The sequence below is a fragment of the Hyla sarda genome, chromosome 6, assembly GCF_029499605.1.
Source record: "Hyla sarda isolate aHylSar1 chromosome 6, aHylSar1.hap1, whole genome shotgun sequence".
Taxonomy (NCBI): domain Eukaryota; kingdom Metazoa; phylum Chordata; class Amphibia; order Anura; family Hylidae; genus Hyla; species Hyla sarda.
In genome coordinates, this window is record NC_079194.1 from 182,693,886 (window position 1) to 182,709,913 (window position 16,028).

The 16,028-nt window shown below is 43.9% G+C and overlaps 1 protein-coding gene across 3 annotated transcripts in view; it reads left to right on the plus strand.

Moving 5' to 3' along the window:
* Positions 1–16,028, plus strand: part of LOC130276524 (serine/threonine-protein kinase Nek11-like) — a 654,676-nt gene that overhangs the window by 152,738 nt on the left and 485,910 nt on the right. The window contains exon 1 of one of the 3 annotated variants that reach the window (XM_056526013.1): positions 6,649–6,695. The exons of the other annotated variants lie outside the window; for them this stretch is intronic. Within the exon in view, the coding sequence (XP_056381988.1) occupies positions 6,655–6,695 (41 nt within the window). The 5' untranslated portion in view covers positions 6,649–6,654. Of the gene's footprint in view, positions 1–6,648; positions 6,696–16,028 lie in introns of those variants that run through there. 3 annotated transcript variants of the gene reach the window in all.

Below are 16,028 nucleotides of genomic sequence, written 5' to 3' on the forward strand. Positions count from 1 at the left end.
CAAGAGGTAAAAGGAAAAAAAGACCCCCAAAATTTGTAACGCAATTTCTCCTGAGTACGGAAATACCCCATATGTGGGGCGTAAAATGCTCTGCGGGCGCACAACAAGGCTCAGGAGTGAGAGCGCACTATGTACATTTGAGGCCTAAATTGGTGATTTGCACAGGGGTGGATGATTTTACAGCGGTTCTGACATAAACCCAAAAATATAAATACCCACATGTGACCCCATTTTGGAAACTACACCCCTCACGTAATGTAATAAGGGGTACAGTGAGCATTTACACCCCACAGGGATCTGACAGATTTTTGGAACAGTGGAACGTGAAAATGAAAAATTTAATTTTTTTGTTTGCACAGCCCACTGTTCCAAAGATCTGTCAAACGCCAGTGGGGTGTAAATGCTCACTGTACCCCTCATTACATTCCGTGAGGGGTGTAGTCACATGTGGGGGGTCACATGTGGGGGGGTCCACTGTTCTGGCACCACGGGGGGCTTTGTAAATGCACATGGCCCCCGACTTCCATTCCAAACAAATTATCTCTCTAAAAGCTCAATGGCACTCCTTCTCTTCTGAGCATTATAGTTCGCTCGCAGAGCACTTGACGTCCACATATGGGGTATTTCCATACTCAGAAGAAATGGGGTTACAAATTTTGGGGGGCATTTTCTCCTATTACTCTTTGTAAAAAAGTAAAATTTGGGGAAAAACCAGCATTTTAGTGAAAAAATATTTTTTTTTCATTTACACATCCGACTTTAACAAAAAGTTGTCAAACACCTGTGGGGTGTTAAGGCTCACCGTACCCCTTGTTACGTTCCTTGAGGGGTGTCGTTTCCATAATAGTATGCCATGTGGGGTTTTTGCTGTCCTGGCACCATAGGGGCTTCCTAAATGGGACATGCCCCCCAAAAACCATTTCAGAAAAACTCACTCTCCTAAATCCCATTGTTGCTCCTTCACTTCTGAGCCCTCTAGTGCACCCGCCGAACACTTGACATACACATATGAGGTATTTTCTTACTCTAGAGAAATTGGGTTACAAATTTTGAGAGGATTTTTTTCCTTTTACCCCTTGTAAAAATTCAAAAACTGGGTCTACAAGAACATGCCAGTGTAAAAAATGAAGATTTAGAATTTTCTCCTTCACTTTGCTGCTATTCCTCTGAAACACCTAAAGGGTTAACACACTTACTGATTGTCATTTTGAATACTTTGAGGGGTGAAGTTTTTATAATGGGGTCATTTATTGGGTATTTCTAACCAGAAGACCCTTCAAATCCACTTCAAACCTGAACTGGTCCCTGAAAAATTCCGATTTAGAAAATTTTGCGAAAAATTGGAAAATTGCTGCTGAACTTTGAAGCCCTCTGATGTCTTCCAAAAGTAAAAACTCGTCAATTTTATGATGCAAACATAAAGTAAATATATTGTATATGTGAATCAATATATAATTTATTTGGAATATCCATATTCCTTATAAGTAGAGAGCTTCAAAGTTCGAAAAATGCTAAATTTTCACATTTTTCATGAAATTTTCAAATTTTTCACCTAGAAAGGATGCAAGTATCGCCGAAAATTTACCACTAACATAAAGTAGAATATGTCACGAAAAAACAATCTCGGAATCAAATTTATAAGTAAAAGCATTCCAGAGTTATTAATGCTTAAAGTGACAGTGGTCAGATTTGCAAAAAATGCTCCTGTCCTTAGGGTCATAATGGGCTCCGTCCCCAAGGGGTTAAATGAAACCAGCTACATCGTATTTCTCTAGTTACATCTTCAATTAATTACACACTATTATATCAGTTCATTCCTTGAGGTCTGATTTCCATTATTATTGCTTTTAGGTATGCATCAACCTTGTTGTTCAGGTGGAGGTGTTTATCCCTTTGGTGATGGGTCATGTCAGGGTGGAATACCAGATGTAAAAACTTGCACTATTTCTCCCATTACTATCTTACGTCACAAAATAACGGCCGTTATTAATAATGGGCTATAACGGGTTAAAACCGCTATTAGAAAAATCCCATAGACTATAATGGGATTTTCGGCCATATAGGATTTTGGAACTGCCGTTTTACAGCTGATTTTCTGACAGAACTTTGTACGGATCTTTAAAATGGAGTAATTTTGTAGTGTGAAAGAAGCCTAAGATTGAAAAAAGAAAATCCCCCATTCTAGGTATATACTGAGAGTCTCAGAGTTAAGCTATCCATTACTTATCATTTTCCTTCATGTGCAAAATACGACGGTCAGTGTCAGTAGGCAGTGGTAGACTAGCGGTTGCTATTGCCAGCCGACAGCAAACAGTGGTGGACTTGTGAAAGTTGTTATCATTTCTTGTGACGTTGTTTCATGTGATTATGTAGAGTTGTAATTCCTAAACTCAGGCCCTGGCCTTGCCTTACTTTCTGTTTGGAGAGTTTCAACAGGATTTAGTGTCTCAAAATGATCAAGAAGAAAGAAATAGCTTCTGCTGTTACTGCCATGAACATGCTTACTGGCAGAGGACATGGTACTCTTTCCTCTATCCTGTCGCCGTCCAACTATACCTTTTACCAGACTTTTTTTTTTTTTTTCAAAAAGGTTTTGAGGTGATGTTTTTTTTTTTTTGGGGGGGGGGGGGGGGGTAATTTATCACTCACCAACTAGTCAAATGGTGGAAAAATTGCTAGTCAACTTTCACTTTCATATCCAGAACTGGTATGTGATTTGTTAAACCCGGCTGGAAATACTCTGTTTTTTGTTAAAGGGGTACTTCTGGCCTAAGACATCTTATCCCCTATCGAAAGGATAGGGGATAAGATGTCTGATCACGGGGGACCGGCAGCTGGGGACTCCCGCAATCTCTTATGCAGCACCCACCTGTGTGTGCTCCACGCAGCGCTGGAGGCTCCAAGTCTGAAGCCTCACGACCACGGGGCCGGAGTATCATGATGTCCCGACTCCGCCCCCATGTGACATCACGCCCTGCCCCCTCAATACAAGTCTATGGGAGGGGGCACGGGAGGGGGCTCACAAGGGGCATTTTTTTATATATTTTTTTACACTTCATACATTTATTGAAGAACTTTTTATTTAATTTTTTACACTTTTTACAGGTTATATTATGCTACAATACATTTGAACTGCAGCACAGTATGACCTGATTAGCTGCACACAGGCTGGATCGCACAGGCTTCCATAGAAAGCAGTCATGATCTGACCTCCTGCTGCCATAGCAACAAATGACGACCCACGATCGTATCGTGGCGCCATTGTTGGTGAACAGAGCGAGCGCGCTCCCCCTGTCAACACCATAGATGCGTGATCAGGATTGATCATGGCATCTATGAGGTTAATGCTGACTGTACGCGGCTCCAGCAGCTGTGGTGGGACTCCGGCTGTGATTGACAGACATGTCCCGCCGCCGATCTACTGCGCTGCCCGCGGCAGTGCTGGAGATCACTAGGGCGTATTCATACGTCCCAGCGCGTGAACGTGGTGGGACATATGCATACGTCCTATAGCGGAAAGGGGTTAATACAGAAATTGAAGAAGAATATATAATTGCACAGTTTATAGGGAATTAATAGAAGAATGGAAGCACAGAATATAGGGAATTAATAGAGAAATGGAAACATAGTATAAAGGGACTAATAGAGAAACTGAAGCACAGTATATAGGGAATTAATAAAGAAACTGAAGCATAGTATAAAGGGAATTAATAGCGGAAAATAAGCACAGTATATAGGCAATTAATAGAGATATGGAAGCACAGTATATAGGGAATAGGAGAAATGGAAGGAATGGAAGCACAGTATATAGGGAATTGATAGAGAAATAAAAGCACATTATATAGGGAATTAATAGAGGAATGGAAGTACAGTATATAGGGAATTAATAGAGAAATGGAAGCACAGTATACAGGGAATTAATAGAGAAATCAAAGTGTGGTGTTCCACCACCAAAAGCTGTCCTGTGGCTTTGGACTTCTTCGGGCAGCTTGGCAGCATAAGGTGTTGGGCCCACCAGAGGGTAATAGTTAATTATGTTCACACTTTATTGCAAAATAATATATTTTTCGAAATTAATTCTATTGCTTTTACATGTATATATGTTATTAATGTGTTACTGTACCCTTAAGAGAGAGCAATAAACACCATGTGACCCTGCCTGCCAATGGGAACCCCTAGAGTCTCCCCCTTATAGTGTAGTGGGGGTAGGAGTTGCCCCAGTTCTAGTCCAGACTAAGTCTGGGCAATAGAGATGTCGCGAATTGTTCGCCGGCGAACAGTTCCCAGCGAACTTAGCATGTTCGCGTTCGCATCGCCGGGCGAACACATGTGAAGCTCGATTCGCCTCCTATACTTTAACATTGCGGTAAACTTTGACCCTGTGAGTCAGAGTCAGCAGACACATTACAGCCAATCAGCAGCAGTCCCTCCCTTCCAGACCCTCCTACCTCCTGCACGGACGCCATTTTACCTTCATTCGGCATGCTGCAGGCTTAGAAAGTGGAGGGTCAGAGAAGCTGCTCCTGCTGTAATAGGGAAACGATAGCTAGGTTGCTGCTAGGTGGTGTATTTAGGGTCCACTTTACTCCTAAAGCACTAGTGTAACATCTGCTTTAAGGATAGCACCCAAAAAAGCCCTTTTTAGGGCTCAAATATCAGTCCGTGTGTCTTGTAACAGCTGGAGGCACCCTGGTTGGGAGGGAACCGCTGGTTAAAAGGAGTACTCCGGTTTAAACTTAATTTCCTTCAAGCAACTAACTACAGTATTAAAAGGGGTATAAGTTCAGTCCGTGTGTCTTGCAACTGCTGGAGGCACCCTGGTTGGGGACCTCTGCTTAAAAGGGGAACTCCGCTGGCAACCTTTTTTGCTCATTGTCACACTAGTGCAAATCACATTTGGTGTGACAGTTGTTCAAATAAATATAAAAAAATACCTTTTTTGGCTGTGAAATAAAACCAGTGCTGCCTTAAGGGGGCTTTAACTATGTGCTGCCTAATATGGGGGAATCTATGTGCTGCCTAAAGGGGGATCTAAATATGTGCGGCCTAAAGGGGGCTCTATGTGCTGCCTAAAGGGAGGCTCTAACTATGTGCTGCCTAATATGGGGGAATCTATGTGCTGTCTAAAGGGGGGCTCTATGTGCTGCCTAAAGGGGGGCTCTAACTATGTGCTGCCTAATATGGGGGAATCTATGAGCTGCCTAAAGGGAGGCTCTAACTATGTGCTGCCTAATATGGGGGAATCTATGTGCTGCCTAAAGGGGGGCTCTATGTGCCGCCAAAAGGGGGACTCTAACTATGTGCTGCCTAACATGGGGGAATCTATGTGCTGCCTAAAGGGGGGATCTAACTATGTGATGCCTAAAGGGGATCTAACTATGTGCTGCCTAAAGGGGGCTCTATGTGCTGCCTAAAGGGAGGCTCTACCTATGTGCTGCCTAAAGGGAGGCTCTACGTATGTGCTGCCTAAAGGGGGGCTCTTACTATGTGCTGCCTAATATGGGGGAATCTATGTGCTGCCTAAAGGGGGGATCTATGTGATGCCTAAAGGGGGGATCTAACTATGTGCTGCCTAAAGGGGGCTCTATGTGCTGCATAAAGGGAGGCTCTACCTATGTGCTGCCTAAAGGGGAGCTCTAACTATGTGCTGTCTAACATGGGGGAATCTATGTGCTGCCTAAAGGGGGGATCTAACTATGTGATGCCTAAAGGGGGATCTAACTATGTGCTGCCAAAAGGGGGCTCTATGTGCTGCCTAAAGGGAGGCTCTACCTATGTGCTGCCTAAAGGGGGGCTCTTACTATGTGCTGCCTAATATGGGGGAATCTATGTGCTGCCTAAAGGGGGGATCTATGTGATGCCTAAAGGGGGGATCTAACTATGTGCTGCCTAAAGGGGGCTCTATGTGCTGCGTAAAGGGAGGCTCTACCTATGTGCTGCCTAAAGGGGGGCTAAAGCACGTTATTCCAAAGAATTTAGGAATAATAGGTGATTTATGCCCTTTATGGATTAAAACCAGACTCTGCATCCACTATGTAATTTTCCATGGGAGTTTTGCCATGGATCCCCCTCCGGCACGCCACAGTCCAGGTATTAGTCCCCTTGAAACAACTTTTAAATCACTATTGTGGCCAGAAAGAGTCCCTGTGGGTTTTAAAATTCGCCTGCCCATTGAAGTCAATGGCGGTTCGCGAACATTTGCGGAAGTTCGCGTTCGTCGTTCGCGAACCGGAAATTTTATGTTCGCGACATCACTACTGGGCAACAGTGTGGTTCAAGGGTGTTGTGTGGAGTAGCCTCAAGAGAAGGTCCAGATCAAATTTATTCAAGCTGGTCATTCTGCAAGGATTACTTGCATGGTGGAAGTTCATGCCCCGGCGGAGAAGGCTTCAGTACCTTGACAGAACCCTACCTACCAGGATTTATCTACTCTTCTTACAAGTCCGTATAAATCTGTTTGGTGAAAGCACCGCAAGTCCCAGAAAAGAAACAGGGCTCCCAAGGGGTTGAGCTGCACTCTCTCACTCAAAATCAACTGTCAGTGTAAAACCATCTGCACCCAGCTCAGTAAAGACAGTTATTCATAACCTGATGTGGGTGTGTTCATTTACTCCCCGTGTCTGGCCAAGGAGAAGCTGTCTCCAACCTTGGACCATGTACAGGATAACGGTGCCCTGGCGTCAAAAAGTGATAAGGTATTTCTACTAACACCCCTTGGCTACCACATGTTTTTGGTGTCACAAACAGGGTTCGGGTGTGTGCCTGCAAAACCCTCATTCTGAACTATATCCTAGAAACCGCACAAAGCGTTCAACAGTTTATGCGCCAGAAGTATTGTACGGGACTTTGCTTTTATGCCGACCGTCACTAAAGAAAAAGAGGGGGAGCACTTTATTCACCGCCTTACAGTGTGTGAAGATTGTAATAGACTGTGTAATTCAAGTTCGTCAGTGTGTGCAAGCAGCGCAACAAATTCATGCTGCGCCACAGATTCCAGTCTGCCCCAGCAGGGGTTAATCCAAAGAGCATGAAGCGTGCAAAAAATTCCTTCCAGACAAAATGCCCCTGGGCACGGGAACCAACCTTGTTGCACAGGGGAACTTTGAAGAGGCTGCACGTACTTCCGGCTGGCGGCTATTTTGGGGGAGCCTGCTATAAAGCCACAAGCAGTACTCCACCCACCAGATTTGTCTTGTGTGAGGAGAGGAGAGTGCACCAAGAAGGAGAGTCCACGTGTGAAGCTCAGCCAAGCGAGTCCACAGTAAGTGGCGGCGGTGTCCGCTGAAGTGTTTGCGGCCCTTGCCATCGACCTGAAAGACCGCATTGGTAATGCCAGCATGTCATCGGGGACACAGTATATTTTTCATGCATGCTGGCACAGTGTATATATCCTTAATGATGACTCAGTATAGTTAAATAATGGTGGCACAGTATGTAGTCAACTAGCTTTTGATCCTATGAGGCCGCTCTGGGTAAAGTCTACGGGCATCCAAACAACCCGAATTCTTTCAACTTTGATCGCCGCGTCTAAAGAGTTAATGCCAGACATCTGCCGGAACGGCGATGTCCGGCATTAGCAACGGGTCCTGGCTGCTGATAACAGCCGGGACCGTGCGGGTATGATGCGAGTTCAGCTCCTGAGCTTGTTTCATAACCCTCCCGTGCCGCAGCGCTGGGTATACTTTTGGTCCTTCAGGGGTGGAATTTTAGAAAATGTTAAAACATGTGTTTCTTTCTCTCAAATTTTTAGCCTAAAAACAAAGTTTCATGCTTCTAGCTTCAAAAATGACGAACTTTCATACAACCTTTCATCCCCTTTTTCACCCCTTTACGGGATGAATTTAGAAAAATCCTTTCTTATTCCTCGTCTATTTCTTAAAAACAACACCTGTGAAAAAATTCAGCTTTCTAGGTCCAAGGGTTTAGGCTGGGCGTTGATGAGTCAGTGAGTCAGGCCCACTATTTTTATATATATAGATTAATTAATGGGGATACAGTATAATTAAAGGGAAACTGACATAGTGCGGGTGAACAGATGAAAAATAATGTTATACTTACTAAAATCGGTCCAGTCGTTTTATAGATATTGCCCTACATTGCTAGTATGCAAAGTCAGTCTTGTGCGCAATAGAGGCAGACCCGGTTTGCCAAGCTTCCCTGCCACTGTCCTGTATGCTGTGTTATGCCCGGCCATCTTCTGCATATTTATAATTCTTCGTTCTCACTTACAATTTTTTTTTGTGTGTGCAAATTCTTGTATATTGTAGCATGTACTGTAAGCATATATTTGAGTAATGCCCATCTCTTCAGTGTAAGAACCAGGGCTGTGTGGAGATTCCTGCATGAAGTGGGTGTTGGATGAGGCCAGATACAGTGCACGTTCTATCAAATAGAGGTCAGACCGGGGCGTATAGGGGGAGATTTATTGAAACCTTTGCAGAGGAAAAGCCCTCTGCAAAATGAAAGAAGTGATCTGATTGGTTGCTATGGACGACTGCACCGCTCTTTCTCCGCACAGGTTTTGAGAAATCTCCTCTATAATACAGTGTATTAAAGTGCATCTGTCACATGTTTTGTGTAAATAAAAATGGCGGCACAGCCAAAGTGTATATACACGTGGCATACCTTCACAGAAGCTGTTCTTGACTATATTTTACAAAAACACCCACTTTTATGGGGGCTAGAAATGTTAAGGAGGCCTGGTCAGAGGTCCACTGTGTCCCTGGGCCGCAGCACCTCTCCCTTGTGACATTACTTTGCTTTCTGCTAAGCATACCTATTAAAGGGGTACTCCGCCCCGAGACATCTTATCCCCTATCCAAAGGATAGGGGATAAGATGTTAGATCGCCGCGGTCCCGCTGCTGGGGACTCCGGGGATCGCTGCTGCAGCACCCCGCTATCATTACTGCGCAGAGCGAGATCGCTCTGCACGTAATGATGGGCAATACAGGGGCCGGAGCATCGTTACGTCATGGCTCCGCCCCTCGTGACGTCACAGCCCTCCCCCGTCAATACAAGTCTATGGGTGGGGGGGGGGGGCTGTCGTCACGCCCCCTGCCATAGACTTGCATTAAGGGGAGGGGCCGTGATGTCATGAGGGGCGGAGGCATGACGTCACGCTGCTCCGGCCCCTATATCGCCCGTCATTACGCACAGAGCGAACTTGCTCTGTGCAGTAATGATGGCGGGATGCCGCAGTGGCGATCCCCGGGGTCCCCAGCAGCGGGACCGCGGCGATCTAACATCTTATCCCCTATCCTTTGGATAGGGGATAAGATGCCAGAGGCGGAGTACCCCTTTGAGTCTGGCAGACATTTTTTAATTATGGGAAGTACCCTCTTTTTTACTTGAGCTCCTGCCCTTCATAATGTCTGTGCACGTCCCTGCGGGACATAGTAATCTATGTCAGACCAGGCCAATGCACAATGCTTTGCTCAAACAGCTTTGTGTTTAAGTGTGGAAGCTTTTTATGGGCTCATTGTGCAATCTCACTGCTGGGATATGTTGTGCAGCAGAATCACTGGACATAGTAATGCAGATCAGCTGAAGCCACTACACAATGCATAGGGTCAGGGGCGGACTGACAATACTCAGGGCCCCTGGACCAAAATAATAATTTATTTTATTATTATTATTTCAAGAAACACTTTAACGTAGGTTAAATAATATTCGATGACCAATAATACCAGTATACAAGGAGGAATATATTCCACCACACAATGGGGGAATAATACCACCATACTCTACTGAATAAAACCCCTATACACAGACCAGTATACTATCCAGGATCTTTATAATATATAAGTGATTACATACAGTGCCCATATAGAGGTAGATACCAGCTGTACATAGATCTGTATACCATATATTTGATTACAGTTACATCTAGGGACTCACAATTACATATTTTCTAAACGGCGACATCCTCTTTCCTTTTTTTCACCGTTTGGTTCAGACTGTGGATCTCTTAACATCTGCCAGACAAACATGTTAGACTCTTTTTTTCCAGTGCCCTCCCCTCCTCTACACAGTCTTTCCATCTATAGACTCACAAACTGTAATAATGCCCTCCTTGGTGTTCTGCACAGTAAAAGGGCAAGTAGGTAAGTAACTAGGTAGGTAGATCAGGAACCCAGATAAGTAGGTAGGTGGCTAGCTAGGTAGTTAGGCAGCCATGTATGAAGGCCAGATATGAATGTAATTAGGTAGCCAGTTACATAGTTAGGTAGCCAGGTATGTAGGTAGTGTGATAGCCAGGTATGTAGGTAAGTAGATAGGCATCCAGGTATAAAGTTAGGTACCAAGGTAGTTGGTCAAGTAAATAGCCAGCACCCCCCTCCACCCAGTGGCGGATCCAGAGTCTCCTCTCGGGAAGAGTATTTTGTGTTAGCAGACAGAAAATAAGGTGTTGCTTACGGACTTACAGGTAGGTAATGCCTTTGGGTAGGTAGTGTCCCCAGGAGGTAGTGGCCCCTAGTAGGTCATGCCCCCAGTTAGTTAGTGTCCCCAGGTAGGTACGGTAGTCATGCCCCCTATAGGTAAATCCCCCAGATAGCTGTTCCTTGTGTGAAAACCCCCTACTTAGGTAGCCCCCTCTATTAGTTTGGTAGTTTATCCTCATATTAGCTAGGCAGGAACATAGTAGATAGCCCCCCATATTAGCAAGGCAAAAGAAGTACCCCACATTCTGAAGGTAGCAGAAGTCACCCACATTAGGTAGGCAGCAGTTTTCCCACATAGGTATAGGCAGCAGCTCCACCACATTAGGTATAGGCAGCTGTTCCCCTACATTAGTTAGGAAGCAGTTCCCCATAAGGAATTAAGCAGAATATTTGGATCTATACTGCTTAGTGTTTTCCATTTTTAGAAGTTATACTGATCGGTAGGTTAACTGATGCAGTACAAACACAATTCGCCTTGCACATACTGAACACAACTCAGTCATCATAACTATAATGAACGGAGCAGTATGACTCAAAGATCATAACAACGGAGCATAATAAGTGACCATTCTCCCATCTGCTCAATAAACCTTGACGTTTGGGTTGGGTGGTCTCGTTATGTATTCCCTTATATTGTATATCCTCTCACCTATGTGAGTGCTGCATTTGACCTCCCAGTGTTAATAATATATGATAGCAGGAGAGTAATAGACACAACCTTTGCTACCTCTGGCCTCATCATTGCCAGATGAGCTAAGGGTCTCATTTTGTAGGGTGTTTTGGAATGGGACCTAAGGGGATTCCTGGACTTGATGCTAAATATTTTCAAAGCTTGCAAGGCAAGTTCTGCTCTTTCTAAATTGCTGTAATAAAGACTCTGGGGATTGATCATTGTGTTTATGATCTCGCTGGGTTTGTGTACACACATTTAATTTGTCCTGTTGATTATTGCGCTCAATGCTTATGAAAAGGTCAGGCGAAGCGATGCAGGTGATCCTCTTCATTCCCAGGTTTCCAGAGCAACGTTGCTTCTGCTAGTCTCTCGAGCCAATAAGGCTGCTTCTTGTTTGTCTCTGTTAAACTGTATCCTGATGTGTTGTTTTCAGCTTGCTTGTCCTGCAAATTGTGATTCCCAAGCATTAATATAATAGATGAAGGAAACAGACCCTGTTTGTCTATTCCGAAATGGTGAACTGGTTAATTCAGGTCTCCAGGGCATTCTGCGTTAGATGAGTCTATATTATCGAAAGCGTACACCTATCTGTGTGTACCATAGTGTAAAACCTTTATTCAAAGCATGAATGCTGGATGGGCGATAATGGCCATTAACAGCATTTTATAGGCACAACATCAATACTTTTCTCATATCCTGTATTTCATTATAATGTATTTCCAGTAATTTATATGTACATATGGCAAGTTACTGTATTAAAGCCATTACATGTGCTTTATTTAATTGAATTTAATCCACAAGAAGGGTAGTATGGATTCCTAGCTTAGATATTACATGTGTGCTGTAATGTGGGTAAGTAATTGTCACATATATAAACGAGTTGGAACCGCTCACCGCTCCTCCGTCTGCTGCAAGTCCTTGTGCCACGGACACTGGTACCGCTCCTGGTTCTGTAGAGACCACAAAAGAAGACATCCGTCACTCAGGGAATAGCAGGTAAAACTTCTGTACGGCTTTATTCAGAACGCAATTGGCATAAGTTTTACCTGCTATTCCCTGAGTGCCGGACGTCTTCTTAAATGTGAATACTTTTTACCATATCGGACTGAATCCAATACTAGGTCTCAGAAGGGCAGCGCCGCTGCAGAACATCTTTTTCCTTTTCAAGCAACATTTCTCCTGCCGCTCACCACTGGAGGTGTTTGGCCAAGTATCTGCAGGCTGCAGCCCAAGATCTCCCATCTGACCCCACACGGAGGGGTGATATGACTGTCCGAAGAGTCCCCCAGGTGAGCGCACATCACACGGGGGTAAAAGTGGGCAATTGTACCCACGGAATCACACGAGGTGCTGTCCTCTCCTTGTTTTCTCTCTCCTTCTCTTACTGCACCAGCATATGGTCTCACAAGGGTTCTGAGGACCTCATCTCGGTACCTAATGGCAGTCAGGCTACCTCTGGAGAGCTGTGCTCCAAAGAAATGCTACCCCACACCATTACTGACCCACCGCTAAAAAATGGTCATGCTGGAGGATGGTCTTGCAGGCAGCAGAACGTTCTCCATGGCATCTCCAGACTCCTGCACGGTGTTGGGCTGTAAGCACAACCCCCATCAATGGACGTTGGGCCCTCATTCCACCCTCATGGAGTCTGTTTCTGACCATTTGAGTGGACACATGCACATTTGTGGCCTGCTGGAGGTCATTTTGCAGGGCTCTGGCAGTGCTCCTCTTGCACAAAGGCAGAAGCGGTCCTGCTGCTGGGTTGTTGCCTTCCTACGGCCTCCTCAACGTCTCCTGATGTACTGATCTGTCTCCTGGTGGCATCTCCATTCTCTGGACACTACGCTGACAGACACAGCAAGCCTTCTTGCCACAGCTTGCATTGATGTGCCATCCTGGATGAGCTGCACTACCTGGGTCACTTGTGTGGATTGTAGACACCGTCTCATGTTACCACTAGAGGGAAAGCACCACCAGCATTCACAAATGACCAAAACATCTGCGCATGCGCAGCGAAACGTGTTGCATTATCACTAATTAAAACCTGTTGGACGTTACCTTCCTTCTGTGAGTCCTGTGTTCTGCTCAGTGCCACAGATCCTGGCAAAACTAAGCTCTGTCTCTATACTACAAAACATCAGCCAGGAAGCATAGGAACAGAGAAGTGGTCTGTGGTCACCACCTGAAGAACCACTCCTTTATTGGGTGGGTGTCTTGCTAATTGCCTATAAATTCCACCTGTTGTCTGTTCCATTTGCACAACAGCATGTGAAATTGATTGTCAATCAGTGTTGCTTCCTGAGTGGACAGTGTGATTTCACAGAAGTGTGATTGACTTGGAGTTACATTGTGTTGTTTAAGTGTTCCCTTTATTTTTTTGGGCAGTGTATATGTATATACTGTTTGTAAAGGAGAGCAGTACTCAAGATACATTATGATGGTTTAATCCGACCTTGACCAGGGTCCATGGACAGAAAAGGAATATAATCACAGCACCCCAGAGGACTTCTTTTTCTTCTTCACTGGGACATTTTGCTGTATGTGGCAGCGGAAGGGTTGGGGCTATGCTAAAATCATGTTTGTGCATTAGGTAAGAAGAGTTGATTTAAGGGAGGGGCAGTTGTAAATGAATTATGAGGCTTCCTATGAATATTTAATTGAAGTGTATTTCTTAATAACGTCTCTCAATATTTAATTTGTTGTGAGCTATTTGCATTTGCTCAGCAGCCATTAGGATGACGCGTGAAGCTGAGCGGGTTTACATAGAGGTAAATAATGCTTGTTTGGGGAATAATTTTGCAACATGTACACAAGGGGGTAGAGGGTGACGTGGGAGGGCACGTACACGCTTTCTATTCTTCCTGGGAAAACAGTAATGGCATTTATTGCATATTAATCTGCTGCACTAAATTGTTCCATCACATTGTAGTGAATTTGTCAGTCTGTGACTAGAGATGAGCGAACTTACAGTAGATTCGATTCGTCACAAACTTCTCGGCTCGGCAGTTGTTGACTTTTCCTGCATAAATTAGTTCAGCTTTCAGGTGCTCCGGTGGGCTGGAAAAGGTGGATACAGTCCTAGGAAAGAGTCTCCTAGGAATGTATCCTCCTTTTCCAGCCCACGGGAGCACCTGAAGGCTGAACTAATTTACGCAGGAAAAGTCATCAACTGCCGAGCCGAGAAGTTTGTGATGAATCGAATTTACTGTAAGTTCGCTCAACTCTATCTGTGACTGAAAACAGTGCAGTGCATACAGTATATTGTGCTGTAGACCGGTCCGGCAGAATTTTGCTCAGCCATTTGCTTTGCTCTTTATACAAAATTGATACCTTCTGGTTTACCATACAAGGGTTTACCCTGCCAAAGGACAAATGTACAAAAATTGATGCTTGAATAAAAAGTGAAAGATGTTGAGTAAAAGTGATCAAACATTGCTCCAGCTTTTATTTTTATATCTTTACTAGAAAATTCATAAAACTACAACAATGCAACAGTACATTTTCATACATCAAAACATCAATTCTTGATAACATTGCTGTATTAAACATAAGCAGATTATTTAGTTTATTACATTATATACCCCCCCCCCCCAAATGCCCATGAGAGAAGGGGGGAAAAATTGCTCCAGCTTTAATTCTTTTTTGAAAAGTTCACATTTTGGGTTGATTTTTATGCATGTATTAGTTACAACCTTACAGAGGTACTACAACTTAATGCATATTGTCACATGTCATAGAGACGTCTCAGGAAACTTAGGTAGGGTCTGAGACTTAAAGCAAAATGGCCCATATGAACCCTGTAAAACACTGAACCCTTAAACCAAATCAATGGTCATGGAGGTGAAGTAAATGTATGACTTTTAGCGAAGGGGCTTCTGGATGATGATTAAAGCTGGTGGGACAATGCAGTCTCCTCAAATGAGACCTCTGCAAAATTTACTGCACATTGGGGGATATTTATCAAAGGATTTTTCCTGTCTAAATCTGTCGCACAGAAAGTCGCAGTCTAAATATGTGCAACTTTTCTGCGACTTTTGCTCTAGAGGATTTTTAGAACATGATGCATTCTAGTCTATTTTAGACTGAAATGCATTGGAAAATGCATTGGTGCTGAATTTATCAAAAGCGACTTTTCAGCGACAAGTCGCATCGTCTGAAAGTACGCCGAAATGTCAGACCATGTTGGAGCTGGTTAAAATACAGTCTAAAGCATAGATCCCGAAGTCTGTGCACAGAATTTAGCAAGGGCTGTGCGCCTTTTGACAAATTAGGCGCACAATAGACCGGCCTAACCCTCTGTAGTTTGGTCTATATTGATGTGGAACATAGACAGCTTTGATAAATCTCCCCCAATGTGTTGTGGGGATTTCACTGTCCCATTCACATGGCAGAATTTCTTCTGCTGAAATTCCACAGTGGAAATTTTGCTTTCTGGATCCTGCAAAAACATTGAACATGTCTTTAAATTTTGCTGAATTTCGGGCACACAGAAATTCTTCAGAAATTCCACTTAAATTCTGCAAAAAATATAAAAATGATGAAGCAAGCTTTCCAGAATGGAATCTGAGATGAATCACAAAATTTCCACTGTGTGAACAAAGCCTTAGGCTGTACTGAATAATCGTCTTAACTCTTAAAAAACTGCTAAGAAAATGCAGTGGCAGCTAAAGATGTACAATGCTACTTAGACTGAGGAGCATGCAACTGTTGATTGTTAAAGGGGTAATCTGCCCCTTTTAAAGGAGCATGCCACTGCTGATTTTTTAAATCAACTGGTGCCAGAAAGTTAAACTGATTTGTAAATTACATCTATTTAAAAATCTTAATCCTTCCCATACTTATCAGCTGCTGTATGTACCACAGGGAGTTCTTTTCTTTTTGAATTTCATTTCTCTCTGACCACAATGCTCTC